Genomic DNA, 17,737 nt, shown 5'->3' with positions numbered 1-17,737 from the left:
TTTTTTTTTTTCTACTAGGTCTTATTTTCGGGGTAGGTCTTATATTAGGGCAGGTTGGGGGGAAAATGCTAGGTCTTATTTTCGGGGAAACACAGTAATAAAGCCAAATCTATGTCAAATCAGACAGGTAGAACTTTTATAGAACATTTCAAGCACAATCTAGGTCTACAGTAATGTTTTGAATATTAGTTTAAAGTGAATCTGAACATTGCTCTTATATAGAAAAACATAATTTGCTTTAATGCAGATTTTCCCTGCAGCACATGTACCTTGTTTTTGGTCCCCTGCCTCCCCATTAGGCAACCAGACAAGGCAAAGCCTTGTTTAAGTTCCAAATCAATAAAGTTATAGCTCATACAGAGCTACGTACTTCTTTGTGACAATGCTGGTTAGCAGAGTCACATGTTTCTTCATACCCATAAGTACTCAGTATTTTCTTTGGCTTCTGGCACTGAGCAGTTTGCTTTATTGTAGTCGTTGCCATCTGCCCACAATCTTCCTATTGGTTCAAAGTCCTCATTCTTTTGTATTTTCTGGACAGAGTTGATGTTAGGTTTTGTTTTTTGTACCAACACCTTTTTATGATATGCATTTAAGATTATCCACTAAGCTGAACATGTGCAGCTCCCAGGCCACAATTAGGTAAGAATGGCTAGCAGTCATTGCAGGAAAACACATTTGAAGCCTCTTCTGCATTAAAAACCTACCTGTTAGCAAAAAACAAAATCTACTTTAAGCAACAGGGCAGTGTGGTGGTTTGCATAGTTACTTAGTTAGGTTGAAAAAAAGACCATCAAGTTCAACCACTAGGGAAATAAACATGCTACAAATATACACTTTAACATATGTATATAAACGATAATAAAAATAGTTTGAACACTGCCTTACATTTGCAATCTTTGTTTTTATACAATTTTTTGTTCCACCATTTTAAACTACTCGATCTTCTTTCTTTTCCTTTAGCTGGACACAGAATTGGATAACCGTATTAGACTTCTAGACTGTATAATACTGCAGAGCCCTCCTGGTCTTTCTCAGCACATTCCTGTTCTGACCAGCTGCTTTATGCCGTTATTGAAGTCCCCATTGGCTGCTGCCCGGATTTATGTTCCATTTGTGCAGTTTGCTGCTTGTGTCATGCCAGCTCATTTGAAATCGTTTGGTAAACATCCTTATTTTTTATGATTCACAGTACAGTTTTTTTTAAATGATGTTGTTTTGATAAATCCCTCCTTTTCTCTTCTAAAATTGGCAGTAATGTCTGTTTTTATACCATAGGAAATTTGGCTGCTTACATAACTCTTCGCTTGTTAAAGCCAGAATGTAACCTGGATGTTGCCTGGTGTCAGGAAGAGCTGCCAGTAGCTGTGAAGAGAGCAATAAATCTCTTGCATTCTTACACAGTGCCCAAACGCCAGGAAGACCCAGGTAACAAATGCAATATTTAAATGGATAATTGGATGTACCTAAGATCCTTACACAATATATTTTTTACTGTCTTTAGGAAGCAATAAAAATTTGGAGGAGTTTTATCTATGTAGGATTGCTCAATATATAGGAAATTATGTGATGGAATACACATTGTTTGGAATTGTGGTTGTGTGTATATATAGGCTGGTAAAAAAAACTTTTTACATCCTAAAATAAAGTTTGCAGTTAATTATTGCTGAATCCAGACATTCACATTATTTTGTCTAATTTATGGGGTGATATGTATTATACTTTTACAAACGTCTAAATGTATACACCATGCATGAATTATTTCTGTTTTAGTTATGTGTGTATCTTTTGGACACAGGAACTTCTCTTTTATCGGCCCCAGCATTTTCCTTTGTCTTCCCCCTATTGAAAATGGTATTAATGGAAATGAGCAATAACAGTAAAGAAACTGAAGAGATGTTGGTGCAGGCCTTACAGATAATTACTGTTCATTCCCAGCTGAGATCCTCCAAGGCAGAGACTGAGCTTATTGATGAGGTTAGTATAGTTTGTTCATTAAACTGCTTGACATCCCTTGGTCAGAGCACCCTACCAAAATCTGGTATTTTCTTTATAGAACGGTCCAGAGCTACTACCTCGTACAGATATGCTACTCTTGTTGACTAAAGTGATAGGAACAGCCAGTCCAAGATTGCAGGTGAGTACATGCCATCTAATATTAGTTTGGTTGTGTGTTCATAAAAATAGCTTTGGACTAAGATGCATTTTTAATATTATTTTGGTCATTGGGGAGAGAGTATGCCCTGTCTAAGAGGCAATTAAACAATTTGCTAAACAGCTTTCAGCTGCAGTTCTTAAACGGCCTAATAAAAAATGCAAACTTTGCACCTTAGTGATTGATTCATATTTCAACAGTGACAGATCCTCCTTAAAGCTTTTTTATTTCTATCAATCAGCCAGAATAGCCATACAACAGAACATTTTTGGATGCAAATGAAGGTGTCTTTTGTATCCTAATGAATGAATAAAGAGCCAGTGTCCTTAAGTCTGTAGTAATCTTTATTATTTGCAGATTCTGGCTTCCAATGCGCTTACATCTTTATGCACAACCAGTGGAGGAGGAGAAGGCTGCACATATGCAGAGCAGGAAGAAATTGATGTTTTACTCCAAGCTCTGCAGTCATCATGCTCTAATGTTCGTGATTCTGCTTTGCGGGTAAGTCATCATACAGCAAGCTTTTAATCGCCTTTATAGTTCTGAATTTAATCTCCCATAATTCCTGGGTGACAACATCCATTCATTTTTATAAACATCTTCTTTTAGGGACTAATGGAACTTAAGATGGTGTTGCCAACGCCGGATACTGATGATAAGAATGGATTGGCCTTGTTGCACAGACTTTGGGTCGTAAAATTTGATGTGGAAGCTGAAATCAAAAGACAAGCTGAAGGGTAAGATGTTATTTTCCCTTTTATTATTTTTCTAAAAAAAGCAGGATAATGCCGGAAAATGATCTGTGTGATATGTAAAAAGTAGGGCTGAGCACGGTGGCTCAGAGGTTAGCAGTCTGGCCTTTGCAACGCGAGTTCCAAGCTCGCATCTTGGCTAGGACACTATCTGCATGAAGTTTGCAGGTTCTTCCTGTATTTGCGTGGGTTTCCTCTAGGTACTCTGATTTCCTCCTACATTCCAAAAACCATGCAGTTAGGGTATTTGACTTCCCCCCTAAATTGATCTTAGAGTAGTAAAGACATATGACTATGGTAGGGACATTAAACTGTGAGCCCCTTCGAGGGAAGGCTAGTGACATGCATTTGGACTTTGTAAAGTGCTAAGTAATATGTTGATGCTATATAAATACTGTGTAATAATAAAAAAATTGCATAACCACTAGGATATATATGAACACCTCCACCCTCACATCTTGCCTTTTTCAGCAGGCAGTAATGTTACTTTTTGTTCTAAGTCTGAAATTTCCAAACAATTTTGCTGCTAGGAACACAGAAAGGAAAAAAGAACCTCTCTTCCTCAGGAGCTGGTTCTGTCTGTCTGTTCTTTAAGGTACTAAGCCAACTGAAAATCCAGTTCTGCACTACCGATATTTCATGAGTGGAGGCAGCTTTTTTATCTTTATTGTTCAGAGAATTTAGGTACTATGTTCAATAACTGCCATATTTGCTGCAGTGTTTATAAGTTGTTATTTGCTGTCCTTGTTAGTTTCCACCTATGTTCTATTTTTATTCCTTGTACACATTGAGATTGTATTACCAGGCTGATATAATAAATGCATTCATGTGTTAACTTTAACTAATGATATGAATGGTCGGGTCGATCAGTAGATGTTCTTTTTTGCCTTGGTGTACCTGTAAAAGAGTTTTGTCTAGCACCTGTGGTGTCTTCAGTTGCAAAGAGAGCTTCAGTTTCATTCTGTTGCCTTGCAAATGGATCTGATTACATAAGATTTGTGGGGTCATGTTCACCACTTTGTCTTACATGACTTCTAAATACTTGTGTATGTGATCAGTTCCTCTTCTAATTGTGACTGTTTTTTTCCTGGTTCAACAAACTTGGAGAGTAGTTCACTCCTCCGTTTGGTGCAAAATTACTTCATTTAATTTTGTATTATCTCGGCATTTTGTAAAAAAATGTTAAGCAGGCGTTTTTCAGTCGTTTATAATACATATACGTATACATTAAAATACATATACATAATGTTTTGCAACATTTTACAGAAAATTACAACAATAAATTATAATATGATTTACATTATTATATGAATTTTTTATGGTCTTTCCCAAAATAGTATATTTTGCATCTGAGAAATGAAATATTTTATTCATGTTTAGTTGGTAAGTGGTTTAGTGTAGACACACAGGTAGAAGCATTTATTAAAGTGTAAATCCCAAATTGACACCTGCATTCTGCAGTTTAGACAATTTAGCTTTAATTTTGAAGTCTGTTTTGCAATTAAAGCAATTGTATTAGTTCTGCATAATTGCAAGGCTAGATACCAACTATCATTCAAAACAAAGCCCATCCACCAGCTTCTACTGCCCACTACTAGCCTAATGATGGTGAGGCATTGGCCTAATTTTTAGTGAGAAGTCTAGGCTTTGAGACTATCAAAAATGTGACAGCTTAGCAAAGCACTTCTATGAACGATATTTCGATATTTCAGGAAATATTCTGATTGCTTTTTTTGTTTTGGCTTTTTTTATTATATGTATTAACACAGGTTTTGGGAATCGCTTGGCCTGGAATTGCAACCAGAGCTATGTTCTTTGCTCATTAAAGATGTTATTCATCATGAAGAAGCAGTGAGACAAGCAGGGGCCGAGGCTCTCTCTCATGCAGTGGCAGAATATCAAAATCAAGCCACAGATGTCCTGAAAAAACTGGTGGAGCTGTATCATGAAAAGCTTTATGTAAGTAACTGTTTTAGGGGGAAACAACTTGTACACTCGAATTTAGGAAAGGTATAATATATACTTAATTTAAACTGTGATAGCAAATGGTGTGTGGGCATGTTTGATTTCAGCAGAAGAAAAGTAAATGTTTTATTGGTACACTGCTTTAGTTGAAAACCTTTAAATCATCTAAAACCTATATTAGGGCTAAAGTTTAAGTGAAAGACCACTGAAATCCAGTTACTCAAAAGGTTGGGTCTCCACTTTGTGCCAACACTCTCATTTCTGTATAAATTTTCTTTTACTGCTTTGCCCTTTTTATTCTACAAAAAACTAGCTTATAATATTCTCCCTAGCTTAAGAACAGTTCAGGTTCTTAAGGTAGCTTCATAATAAAATACTACTATATGTCTACATCCTGATAGTTGACCCTTCATTACTGGCTCAACAAAATGCTATAGCTGGAGTTCATACTCATATTTTCCTTTGATACAGCAAGAAGAGAAATGAATATTGGTCCAACAAATGACTGTCATGGCTTCACAACGTTGTATCTATCCTTTCCTTTGGTCATTATTATAATTGGGAAATTGTCAGTCATAACTTGACCCAGTGTAAATAAAGCACTAAACCATGAGATTTTTTCTATAGTCTGCATTTTTGAACAGCATACTTGCACATTTTGTCACTTACTTACCAAAAGGAATTCCTCCAGTTCTGCTGTGTGTGTGCTTCCCTCCACTGTTGGTGATTTTTCCCATTATCTTCACCTGAGTTTTTGGAGTCTTCATCAATCTTCAGGTTCTACAGTAGTAACTTTGTTCCAAAACAGAAATTTGCAAGGACTGCTGCTCAAGTGCATTTCGGTGTACCATTTCAGAGCAGGGTGCTGGTGGGCAGACAGAATTATCTTGACAAAAGAAAATATTAGTCTTTTCTGTGTGTGTCGAAACATTTTTTTTCTAATTGAACCTAATTTCTGTTTGTAGAAGTCTGTTTAATGATAGTTAATAATAGTTTTCATCTGGCAATGTTCTATTAGGGGTTCTGAGAGATCCTAATGTAGTGGCATTTCTAATAGGTCTAGTGCCCAGATTCAGGACCTACAACCTACATCTTCTTGGTGGTAGTTTTTTCTTAATATTATGTATTTTTGTTTTTGTTTTTTTTCTTTAGAGACCACCACCTGTTCTTGATGGTTTGGGAAGAGTGATATCAGAATCTCCACCAGACCAATTTGAAGCAAGGTATTGTCAACTGCATATACACACCATGATATTGGTGCATTTATGATTTCCATATCAATCAATCAATCAAACGGTTTGCCATAAGTAAGCAGGAGTGAAGGTGTAAGAGATTTTTAAAGAGAATAGGGTTAATATGCATCTATATATCATTAGTTTAGTTTATAATATCTAAGATTAGAGACATATTGGTGTTTCCACATACCTGCATGTTACTCAGCAATACCGTGGTGTCTGTGAGCACCTTCATATAGATCACTATATCATAGCAAGCTAGCTGTGTTGTAGCAATAACCCCCACAGAATATTTGCTGATTGTATAGAAAATGGTTCCCTCCAAGAGGACAGTACTTTAACCTAAGAGCGATTTGTTCACATTTAATTAGTTATTCTCCCATATTAATTTTAGTGCTCCTGTAATTCATTATGTTAGCTAGTGCTCAGTTATATTAGAAACATCTACATAATACCGAATTGTTTAGGGAAACAAAAGTAAACACTTAATATACACATGCTTATTTTTTTTATTTCTGTCAACATCACCAGTGGGGAGCTCTCCCTTACTTCCTGTCCTAGTGACAGTTTTGAGGTTCCAATCCTCCTTTGACTTTAAAGTCTAAACTTAAACCAAATGTTTTGTGTGCTGCTACAGTTGAATTATAGGTTATGTGTGAATGTGAGTTTTTTATTTACTTTGAGTGTGAGGTAAAAATAAAAAGATTTAATCAATTTGCATTTTCAAAGGTGTGGAGTAGCTTTGGCATTGAACCAGCTTGCGCAGTATCTGGACAGCTCCCAAGTTAAACCACTTTTTCAGTTCTTTGTTCCTGATGCCCTTAATGATCGTCACCCTGATGTCAGAAAATGTATGCTGGATGCTGCTTTGTCTGCACTGAACACACATGGAAAGGTGATAGCAGTCTTTCATAAATATATAGTATATAATACATTAATTAGTTCATCTGTTTGGCTTCAAATTTCTACAGAAATGGTTTCATTCTTGAACTTACTGTTGAATAATATTTCTACATTTCAGGACTGTGTTGGCTCTTTACTACCAGTGTTTGAAGAATTCCTGAAGAATGCACCAAACGATGCAAACTACGATGCTGTTCGTCAGAGTGTTGTCATTCTCATGGGCTCCTTGGCCAAGCATTTAGACAAAAGTGATCCTAAAGTTAAACCTATTGTGGGCAAACTTATAGCAGCTCTCTCAACACCATCACAACAGGTGTTATTTCTTATATTACATTTACATTCTGATTAGTTTTACCTTTAGAGCAGTATTTATAGATCAGAGTACTTATGACTTTTCATTACTGTCTCACAGGTTCAGGAATCAGTTGCCGGCTGTCTGCCTCCTCTGGTGCCAGCAATTAAGGATGATGCCAGTAGTATGATCCAAAAGCTAATGGCCCTTCTTCTAGAGTCTGATAAATATGCAGAACGAAAAGGAGCTGCCTATGGGTTGGCTGGGTTAGTAAAGGGATTGGGAATCCTTTCCCTGAAACAGCAGGAGATTATGACCACCTTGACAGAAGCAATCCAGGATAAAAAGAATTTCCGACGTAGAGAAGGTAACCAGTGTTACTGTATTTACTTACCACAGGGGTTGTCATGTTTGGCATCCAAAACTGACATTCTCCCTCTTTTTCTAGGGGCCCTCTTCGCCTTTGAGATGCTCTGTAATATGCTAGGAAAGTTATTTGAACCATACGTAGTTCATGTATTACCCCATCTTTTGTTGTGCTTTGGTGATGGAAACCAATATGTGCGAGAGGTAAGTTGATCTTACAGGAACATGTATGTCTTACAGGATGCATAAAAACTGAAAGCAGAGTCTGATTGATTCTCTTGAATATCCTGTTTATTTTAGGCAGCAGATGAATGTGCCAAGGCAGTAATGAGTAATCTCAGTGCTCATGGTGTAAAGCTTGTATTGCCATCCCTTCTGGTAGCTCTTGAGGAGGAATCCTGGAGAACTAAAGCGGGTAATTCTATATATGTATTTGACTGCTGGCTGTGTCAGACTCCGTGGGTTTTCATCAGCCATCTGTCATTGTTAAATGGAATTTTTATATGTCAGATTGAGTCACTAATCTCTGAATAATGATGTCCCCATCACATTGTCTTTGCAGGATCAGTAGAGCTGTTGGGAGCTATGGCTTACTGTGCACCAAAACAGCTATCCTCCTGTCTCCCTAGTATTGTGCCCAAGCTCACTGAAGTGCTTACAGATTCCCATGTAAAAGTGCAAAAAGCTGGACAGCAGGCCCTTCGTCAGATTGGTTCTGTAATTCGGAATCCGGAGATCCTGGGTGAGTTCAAGTTGAACTGTAATACAGTATCATATTTGATAAAAATAATAGTGAAGTTACTTACCATTCCAAGGTTTAATATTTTCGTGTGATATTAAATGTAATACACTTGGAGCTGTGCACATTTCTCTGTTCCTTGGATATACGGTCATCCTTCATAAAACTAACTTTGATGTTGGTTTATTTTAAAGCAATCTGTCCTGTGTTGCTTGATGCGCTTACGGACCCCTCAGGAATGACACAGAAGTGCCTGCAAACATTATTGGACACCAAGTTTGTTCATTTCATTGACGCGGCATCCCTTGCCTTAATTATGCCCATTGTACAGCGGGCATTCCAGGACAGATCCACAGACACTCGGAAAATGGCTGCACAGATTATTGGAAACATGTACTCTCTGACTGACCAGAAGGTATTGTTCATTATTTTAGTTGCACTGGATTTTATAAGTAATTATATAAATTAAAAATATTATACAGTAATAATTGGGGGGGGGGGGGGTTAATTCAGTTTACTTTGTAGGTCAGTTTATGGAATTAAAAGACTTTAGTATTCATTACTTTAAATTTTTTTTTCAGGACCTGGCTCCTTATCTCCCAAGTATTATACCAGGACTTAAGGCATCTCTAATAGACCCTGTTCCTGAAGTAAGCTTCTTGACCAGATTTTCTGCAGTCTATGCAAATAGCTTGCTGATAACATCCTAAATTATTTTCTTTATAAACTGTTCTGTGTAGGTTCGTACTGTGTCTGCTAAAGCTTTGGGTGCTATGGTGAAAGGAACAGGGGAGTCTTGTTTTCAGGATTTGTTGCCATGGCTGATGGATACATTAGCATCCGACTTCAGCTCAGTTGACCGTTCTGGTGCTGCACAAGGTAATAGCAATGACAAAGAAATCAGTTTTTTGATCATTACGATGTAGAAAAAGTATACATTCTCCATTTTTTTTCTTACAGGTCTTTCAGAAGTCATGGCTGGTTTAGGAGTTGAGAAACTAGAAAAATTAATGCCAGAAATTGTAGCTACTGCCAGCAAACCAGACATTGCTCCCCATGTTCGCGATGGTTACATTATGATGTTCATTTATTTGCCAATCACTTTTGGGGACAAGTTTACACCTTATGTTGGTCCCATTATACCCTGTATCCTAAAGGTAATTGCCTATTTTAGTACTTTGATATAGGAGCAAAATATCAGTGCATTTTCTTGTATGCAGATATTACAGGCATTTTCTTTTCTAATAATACTGTCTCATCCTAGGCAAATCAAGGTGGCTGTCAGTTTTCTTTTTGTTGTCACGTGTGCTTACATTCTGTAAAGGCTGTTAAATCACAACAAAGAGGTTTACTAAATCTGTTTCATTGCAGGCCCTAGCAGATGAAAATGAGTTTGTACGTGACACAGCTCTACGTGCAGGCCAAAGGGTCATCACCATGTATGCAGAGACAGCCATTGCACTTCTCTTACCACAGCTGGAACAGGGTCTGTTTGATGACCTTTGGAGAATAAGGTTCAGCTCTGTTCAACTTCTTGGAGACTTGCTGTTTCATATATCTGGAGTGACTGGAAAGATGACCACAGAGACAGCCTCTGAAGATGACAACTTTGGGACTGCACAGTCCTCCAAGGTAAACCACCACACATGATTATACAGAAATATAGTACATACACTCTGAATATTTGACAGTGTATTTGATCACATGAAGCACTAAGATATAGTGCTTTTTTGTCTCATAATATTTTGAAAACTTTTGACATGTTTGTACATTTTAACTTTGTTTAGGCCATCATTTCTGCCCTTGGACCTGAAAGAAGAAACCGTGTGCTAGCTGGATTGTACATGGGACGTTCTGATACACAACTTGTGGTGCGACAAGCTTCACTTCATGTTTGGAAAATAGTTGTCGCAAACACTCCTCGCACACTCCGAGAGATTTTACCAACAGTCTTTAACTTATTGCTAGGATTTCTTGCTAGCACTTGTGCTGACAAGAGAACGGTGAGCAGAACAGTATAATTTCTCCTTTTGCTGTATAATGACATTTCTGTATCAAGCTAATACGAGACTTTGTACTTTTTCCAGATTGCAGCCAGAACACTTGGGGATCTAGTCCGGAAACTTGGGGAGAAAATTCTTCCGGAGATCATTCCGATTCTGGAGGAAGGCCTGAGGTCTGATAAGAGTGATGAAAGACAGGGTGTGTGTATTGGATTAAGTGAGATCATGAAGTCAACTAGTAAAGATGCAGTAAGTAGTAAAAGACATTGTACCTACTATTTTTTTTTTAAACATTTATTATTTGGTAGTATTTATTTTTTTTGCCTGAACTGTTTGCATTATTTTTATATTTCAGGTACTGTTCTTTTCAGAATCCCTAGTACCTACAGTGAGGAAAGCTTTGTGTGATCCCCTTGAGGAGGTTAGAGAGGCAGCTGCCAAAACCTTTGAGCAGTTGCACTCGACTGTTGGTTATCAAGCATTGGAAGACATTCTGCCATATTTACTGGAACAGTTGGTAATTATATTTATGACTAACACTAAGATCAAACCTTGAAGCCCAGCTCCAGGCTCACCTTCCCTCCCTTGAGGCCCCCTCTTTAGATCCTCTACCAGCAGTCCTCATTACTGACCTAATATTAGTCAGCTCTGCTCTCTGCATCATCATGCAATAAATTCATAGAGGGTGTCGTGTATTTAGTCTCCTATATTAGATAACATTTGATGTCATTTAAACCTGTAGACTGGATACTTACTGTGAATTACCTACTGAAAATTACTGTGAGGGACATGAATAATTAATTAAAAAAAAAGCCAGAGATGGGTTTTAAGGGTTAGGATCTAAACTTCTGATTTAAATGTAAGATTATAACCTGCTATTGTATCTGCCTATATGAGCCAATTCTCTTAAGTGTTTTATGTCCTCCCATAGAATCATGAAGAGATGTCAGATTTTGCCCTGGATGGACTTAAACAGGTTATGGCAGTGAAGAGTCGTGTTGTGCTTCCTTATCTTGTTCCAAAGGTATGTTAAATGGCATTATTGCTAAAATTACAAAGTAACTCGGTGTGCTATTGTAATGTGACTGTTAGCATTGTCTTTTATTGTATTGCTGTTTTTGTAGCTTACAAGCCCTCCGGTGAACACTCGCGTCCTGGCATTCCTTTCTTCAGTGGCAGGTGATGCATTAACAAGACATCTGAACGTCATCCTACCTGCAGTGATGACTGCATTGAAGACACAGCTGGGAACAGAGAATGAACAACTGGTAACTAAACCGTCAAAATTTAAACTACATTTAGCACCAAGTCCTAAACTTTTTAACAAATTTTTTTTCCTGGAGATTTGTTTTATAGAAAAGATGTTATCCAAATAAATGCACTATACTGAAAGCCCTGCTTATGCTTATACAGGTATTTTAGAAAGCATGTGCTGTCAGTTATTTTTCGGAAGGTCACTTTCCTCTCTTTATAAAGTTCTAAGGTTAACTTAAATTAACATTACATTTAAAGAAGCAGAAAAAGTTCTACCTCATTTTAAAGCAGTAGTAATAAGTAAAATTCAAAACCGTTATTTAGAAAAATTAACATTGTGCAAGGCTTTATTAGCCAGTCAGTGCTTCTGCCTCACATATAACCTGCCCCTTGCCCTTGGGTGGACTTGCAAATAGTTGGACCCAAAGGTAGACCACTACAGTTACTGTAAACAATTGCCTTTATTAAGTTTATCTTTTATATAGCAGCAATAGGACATACTATAGAACAGTGGAATGGGATAATAAATTCAGTACTAACCAAATTCCATAATTTCGTTAATCATTACACTCTTGTTCGAACAGTGTGCTATCTTCTCTTTGGAGCCAAATGCTTTATAGTGAATATTCCATTTAAGTCACTTTATGCTTTTGTGTTCATCCTTTAGGAATTGGCAAATTGCCAAGCTGTTATTTTGTCTGTGGAAGATGATGCTGGACAGAGAATTGTAATTGAGGATTTATTGGAAGCAACCCGCAGTTCTGATGTTGGAATGCGCCAGGCAGCTGTCATTATCCTAAACATGTACTGTGCAAAGACTAAAGCTGATTACTCAGCACATCTTCGCAGCCTGATGTCAGGACTCCTTCGCTTGTTCAATGACACCAACAGTTTGGTTTTGAATGAAAGCTGGGATGCCCTTAATGCTATCACTAAAGTGAGTGTCGTTTAATTGAAAGAATTTATAAGAAAAAGTAAAGATTTACTTCTATGTGCCTCTGATTGCCAAAAATTAAATTGCAGAAATTAGATGCTGCAAGCCAATTGACATTGATTGATGACCTGCATAGAGATATTCGCATGGTAGGAAATGATGCCAAAGGAGAAAATGTACCTGGATTTTGTATTCCTAAAAAGGTAAAACACCTTTAAGATAGATATTTTTTAGTCGTTAGCTTTCTTGTTGGATTGTTTTGTAACCTGTTAATTTGCATTTTCAGGGAGTTAGCTCAATTTTGCCCGTGCTTAGGGAAGGTGTTCTTACAGGAAATCCTGAACAGAAAGAAGAGGCTACTAAGGCACTCGGCCTAGTCATTAAGCTGACTTCTGCACAAGCCTTGCAGCCTTCTGTAATTGGCATCACTGGACCACTAATCCGTATTCTGGGTGATAGGTTCACCTGGAGTGTGAAGGTAGCCCTTCTAGAAACCCTTAGTCTTCTTCTTGGCAAGGTAAATATTACTACATACTTACAACAGAATTAATGACTACATAAACAAAACATAATTACAGATGTTTTGCATTTGTTTCTGCTTTAGGTTGGCATTGCATTAAAACCTTTTCTTCCACAACTTCAAACCACATTTACTAAAGCTTTGCAAGACTCCAATCGTGCTGTGCGTCTGAAGGCAGCTGATGCCTTGGGGAAGCTGATTGTTATCCACACAAAGGTGGATCCACTCTTCACTGAACTTTTGAACATCATTCGCCAAAGTGAGGATTCAGGTGTTAGGTAATTCCCATCTAAGAGACCAATAGGAAAGCATAGCTTGTGAATTCATATGTGTAGTTTGCATATTTTTGCAAAACTTTTCTGTGGCGGGTTTTAAATATTCAATGTCTGTTATTTATAGGGAGACGATGCTCCAAGCTGTGCGATTCATTATTCAAGGCGGTGGAGGAAAGATAGATGCAACAATAAGGAAAAACTATGTCAGCATATTGATTGGAATGTTGGGACATGATGAGGTAATTTATCTTTTCAAACATTGATAACTTATTTCAAACAATATATTCATTCAGATCATTAAAGGCTATTACAAAATATGCAACTTGCAACATACCCTTTCAAGATTAACAATATTAGTTTCTTTATCTGGAGCTGATTCATATATCTATACCAATAAATTAATGTACTGGTTGTTTAAAGAAATGATACATGCATATAGACATATATTTGTGAATATATAACTACACATCACTGTATTTATATTGTAGTATCTGTTGTAGTCATAATATTCTATACTATGTACTGTATGTCAAAAGTTATTTAAAAAAATATTTTTGAAGAAAAAGTTGTCTGCAGAAACCTGCTGTCATTGTTTACTGCACTAAAGACATGAACCTGAGAATCTTTTTGTGGCCATATTAATTGGTATTCTTTTAGACATAATAATGTTGTATTTTATTATTATATTTATTATATTTACCTATATCAGCTTTAAAAATCCATGCAATGAATCGGCAAGTGAGGTATCTGGTAAATTTATGTATACATGAGTACCTGGGAGAGTATTTTGGGCGATGCCCTGGAGCAAGATACATGGTCCACGCTGTGGGAAGCAGCAAATAAAAGCTCAATATGTACGCTTTATAAAGAAAATCTTTACAAGATTTTGTTCCGCTGGTATCATACGCCGGCGGTGTTACGCCGCCTGTTTCCGGAGGTAGATCCGGTTTGCTGGCGCTGCGGGTCCTATTATGGGACTCTGGAATATATTTTTTGGTCTTGTCCCCTTATTCAGGGCTATTGGGGGAGAGTCAATGCACTAATTGGGGACGTGACTCAACAACGATTTCCCCTTGACCTGCTCCACCACTTGCTGGCCCCTTATGGACCTCCCCAAGTCCGCCCGTCAGCTCATTACACATATTCTAGTGGCTGCTCGTACTCTAATCTCCACCAAATGGAAATCCAGACTGCCCCCCTCTATGGAGGATTTGTATGCTCGTATTCAAGACATACGGCTGATGGAGTACCTCACTGCCCTCCTCCGAAACAGGGTTGTGAAATTTGAACAGATATGCGAACCTTGGGATGCCTACTATATACCAGTCTACAGGTTTAATATGTCGCTGGTTCCAGACGCCACTGTGCTTCCTATCCACCTTTTTTGTATCCCCCACTCCCCCCCCCCTTCCTATTCCCCGGCTTAGCTTCGTTTTTTCTTTTTGACTCATTACTTGTTTTCTGTTGTTTATTTATCTTTTGTTTCCAAATTTTCATAGTCTATGGGGTTTGATAGGCCGGTACAGTACGGCCACTGTTCTTACTGTTGCTTACGCCAGAGTTTTATGTACCATTATCGGATGGTACCTATCACCCTGTATGCTGTGTTTACGAGATGGTTTTGCTGTATAAGCCTGGTTGTCTTTGTATGTGAAAATGTTCAATAAAAATTCAGTTTAAAAAAAAAAAATCCATGCAATGTATTTCAATTTCAGGATGTGACGCGTATGGCATCTGCTGGCTGCCTTGGAGAGCTCTGTGCCTTCCTTCCTGATGAAGAACTTTGTGTAGTTCTACAACAGCATCTCTTGGGTTTGTAGAACAGCATTACAGTTACTTTGTACCTTGCCAAGAGTACTTGTTTGTCATTTCAAGTTTTAGGTTAACCTAGCAAGTAAAGGTAGCAAACCAGTTCACCCATAACTGAAATCCAAATTTTCTTAGCCTTTTTTATTATTATTATTATTATTATTATTATTATGATATATTTATCCAGTCTGTTCTTAAATTATGGTTTGAAACAGACACATGTTCAGTTATCCTGTCTGAAACATAATCGTATAATAATTTCTGTTGAATCAGAAATAATTTTTTCTTTTGATGTTTTTTTTCTCACATGCAGCCGATGCTACTGGAATTGACTGGATGGTTAGACATGGAAGAAGCATGGCTCTTTCTGTGGCAATTAATGCAGCATCCAAGAAGTTATGCACACCAAAATTCTCCAGTAATATTGAGTCTTCAGTTTTAAGTAACGCCACAGCAGATAGGGTAAGGAAGGAATTTGGGAATATGTATTTTTTGGACTTCTGTTCAACATATATATATTGTAGTGTTGTGTATATGACATCTAATTATATTGTGTTTATATTATAGATTCCTATTGCAGTAAGTGGGATCAGAGGAATGGGATACCTCATGAAGTATTATATTGAAGCTGAAAATGGAAATCTCCCACCCAAACTCGTGTCCCAGTTTGTAAAGGTAAGTTTACAAACTACACTTTTCTCTTAGTCTTCCTGCAAAGATCTAAGAAAATCTAATAAACCTGCCTGTGAAGCTAATTTAATTAGGCCCCCTGGATTCATAGCAGCAATCCACAGCAGAATTCTTTGCACTGGAGCCACAAATTACAGTTAAAATGTGACAAAAATTATATCGCTTTTCACTCAATCCAACATATAGTATTTTTTTATTTTACATGCCTTTATTTTACTTTTTCATATTAGGCTGACTTTATATTAGCTGGTAAGCTAAAGTCACAGTGAAGGGCATGGACTATAATATACAGCACACTTGTCTTAAAAAAGAAAGATCTGTGATAATAAGTACAGATTAACACCATAATAATAACTTGCTCTGTACTTTTTGTAATATTGTATACTCGGGAAAAGTGTATCTTCATTTACAACTAAACTTTTTCCTGATTTTGTGTTTTCTTACAGTGTCTTCAGAACCCTTCCAGTGATATTAAACTTGTAACTGAAAAGATGATCTGGTGGTCCAACAAAGATCATTTACCTCCATTAGATCCTCAGGTCAGCAAGCCAATACTTAAGGTCCTGCTAGATAACACTAAGGACAAAAACACAAGTGTTCGAGCATACAGTGACCAGGCAATAGTGAACCTTTTAAAAATGAGGCTAGGCACTAACCTCTTACAGGTAAGTCAAAATGTGTAACTGTGCATCTTAACTTGTGTGAAAAAAAAATCTGCTTTTTATGTGTTGAATATAAAAAGTCACATAGAGCAAACCTGCAGTTGAGTTACAGATTAACTGAGAAGCCAGCAACCCTCCATTGTTTCAACTTCCACTTGGGTACCCCACTATCTAGTTTGGTTGCATTTTCAGGTTTGGAGTTAGCTTGAAACTTTGACTCTTTCGTTGCTGGGTGTCTAAAGAAGTTCTTTGCTTTCCCAAACTTGAAATTGACACCAGATGAGAAAGCCTGAAACCTATCATGTATGTAGCATGTATGTATGAGATAGCTCTAAGGTTTTTCTGAGGGCTCTGATATGTAAGCATAATTTATGAAGCTTCATCCTTTGCTCTGAATCTATTACTTTGCTTTGAATAGGCAAAGTGTAGGCTCACTTTTAACATATCACAATTATGTGTATTTTAAGAACTATTGTTTGTTGAGCAATGTAATATTATTGCTATATTTTGGTTACTTTCTATTATATTTGTGCAAGCCCTAAAATACTATCAATAATTTCATTTTTTTCTCATTTTACACAGGATATGATGAAGATATTGGACACAGCCAGCTTAGACATGCTAAACGAATGTCAGCGCAGGTCCCTGAAGAAGATTGCAGCTCAGCCTGATTCCAATGAACAGATTGATGAAACCATTTTGACGTGATTGGGAATCCTAACTGTTGTATCAACGTGTCACCTCTCGATATCTAATAAAGTATGCCTGTCTAAATTAAAATATGAAGGCTGCATTCTTAGAATTCCAGTTGCCTGGCTATGTTTTGTTTCAGTATTTTGGGGTCTCAGATTTGGTACAATCATGAAGCAAGTAAAGCAATTCAAAAGAAAATTTGAGTTTCTTACCTCTATTGTTTGTTCAGCTCAGTAATAAAGCCATTGGATCAGCATAACAGCCAAGCAGCTGGCATTTTTAGAAGACCAGCAACACCTACAGGTTTCCTTAAATTTGTTTTGTTTCTGAATATGCACTTATTGTGTAGTGCATGGAGACAAATAAAACATCCAGCTTTCTAAAAGGTTTAATGAAAATGTAAGTTTCTTTGTCACTACATACACCCTTTTCAAGAGTTGCTAAAAATACACTTACAGAATTACAAATTAAAATCATTGGTTGAAATTAA

General features: G+C 37.2%; 1 protein-coding gene across 1 annotated transcript in view; it reads left to right on the top strand.

The window, feature by feature from the left end:
* The window catches only part of GCN1 (GCN1 activator of EIF2AK4), a gene marked incomplete in the record, with an annotated part of 35,130 nt that extends 17,774 nt beyond the window's left edge, over positions 1–17,356 (top strand). Inside the window, 34 exon segments of the mRNA XM_072415483.1 lie at positions 964–1,162; positions 1,279–1,428; positions 1,799–1,977; positions 2,057–2,137; positions 2,513–2,656; positions 2,765–2,892; positions 4,677–4,866; positions 6,025–6,095; positions 6,837–7,002; positions 7,129–7,323; positions 7,423–7,669; positions 7,751–7,872; positions 7,969–8,083; positions 8,231–8,410; positions 8,602–8,822; positions 8,989–9,057; positions 9,148–9,286; positions 9,368–9,564; positions 9,779–10,039; positions 10,195–10,410; positions 10,495–10,659; positions 10,766–10,927; positions 11,342–11,434; positions 11,535–11,678; positions 12,332–12,601; positions 12,688–12,801; positions 12,885–13,115; positions 13,203–13,396; positions 13,518–13,632; positions 15,109–15,205; positions 15,516–15,664; positions 15,770–15,877; positions 16,339–16,557; positions 17,137–17,356. Coding sequence (XP_072271584.1) covers positions 964–1,162; positions 1,279–1,428; positions 1,799–1,977; positions 2,057–2,137; positions 2,513–2,656; positions 2,765–2,892; positions 4,677–4,866; positions 6,025–6,095; positions 6,837–7,002; positions 7,129–7,323; positions 7,423–7,669; positions 7,751–7,872; positions 7,969–8,083; positions 8,231–8,410; positions 8,602–8,822; positions 8,989–9,057; positions 9,148–9,286; positions 9,368–9,564; positions 9,779–10,039; positions 10,195–10,410; positions 10,495–10,659; positions 10,766–10,927; positions 11,342–11,434; positions 11,535–11,678; positions 12,332–12,601; positions 12,688–12,801; positions 12,885–13,115; positions 13,203–13,396; positions 13,518–13,632; positions 15,109–15,205; positions 15,516–15,664; positions 15,770–15,877; positions 16,339–16,557; positions 17,137–17,262 — 5,457 coding nt within the window.
* Positions 17,357–17,737: the final 381 nt, after the last annotated feature.

This window comes from Pyxicephalus adspersus, chromosome 6 (genome assembly GCF_032062135.1).
Source record: "Pyxicephalus adspersus chromosome 6, UCB_Pads_2.0, whole genome shotgun sequence".
Classification (NCBI taxonomy): domain Eukaryota; kingdom Metazoa; phylum Chordata; class Amphibia; order Anura; family Pyxicephalidae; genus Pyxicephalus; species Pyxicephalus adspersus.
The sequence above is the reverse complement of the archived record's forward strand: the minus strand, read 5'-3'. Positions and strand labels throughout refer to the sequence as shown.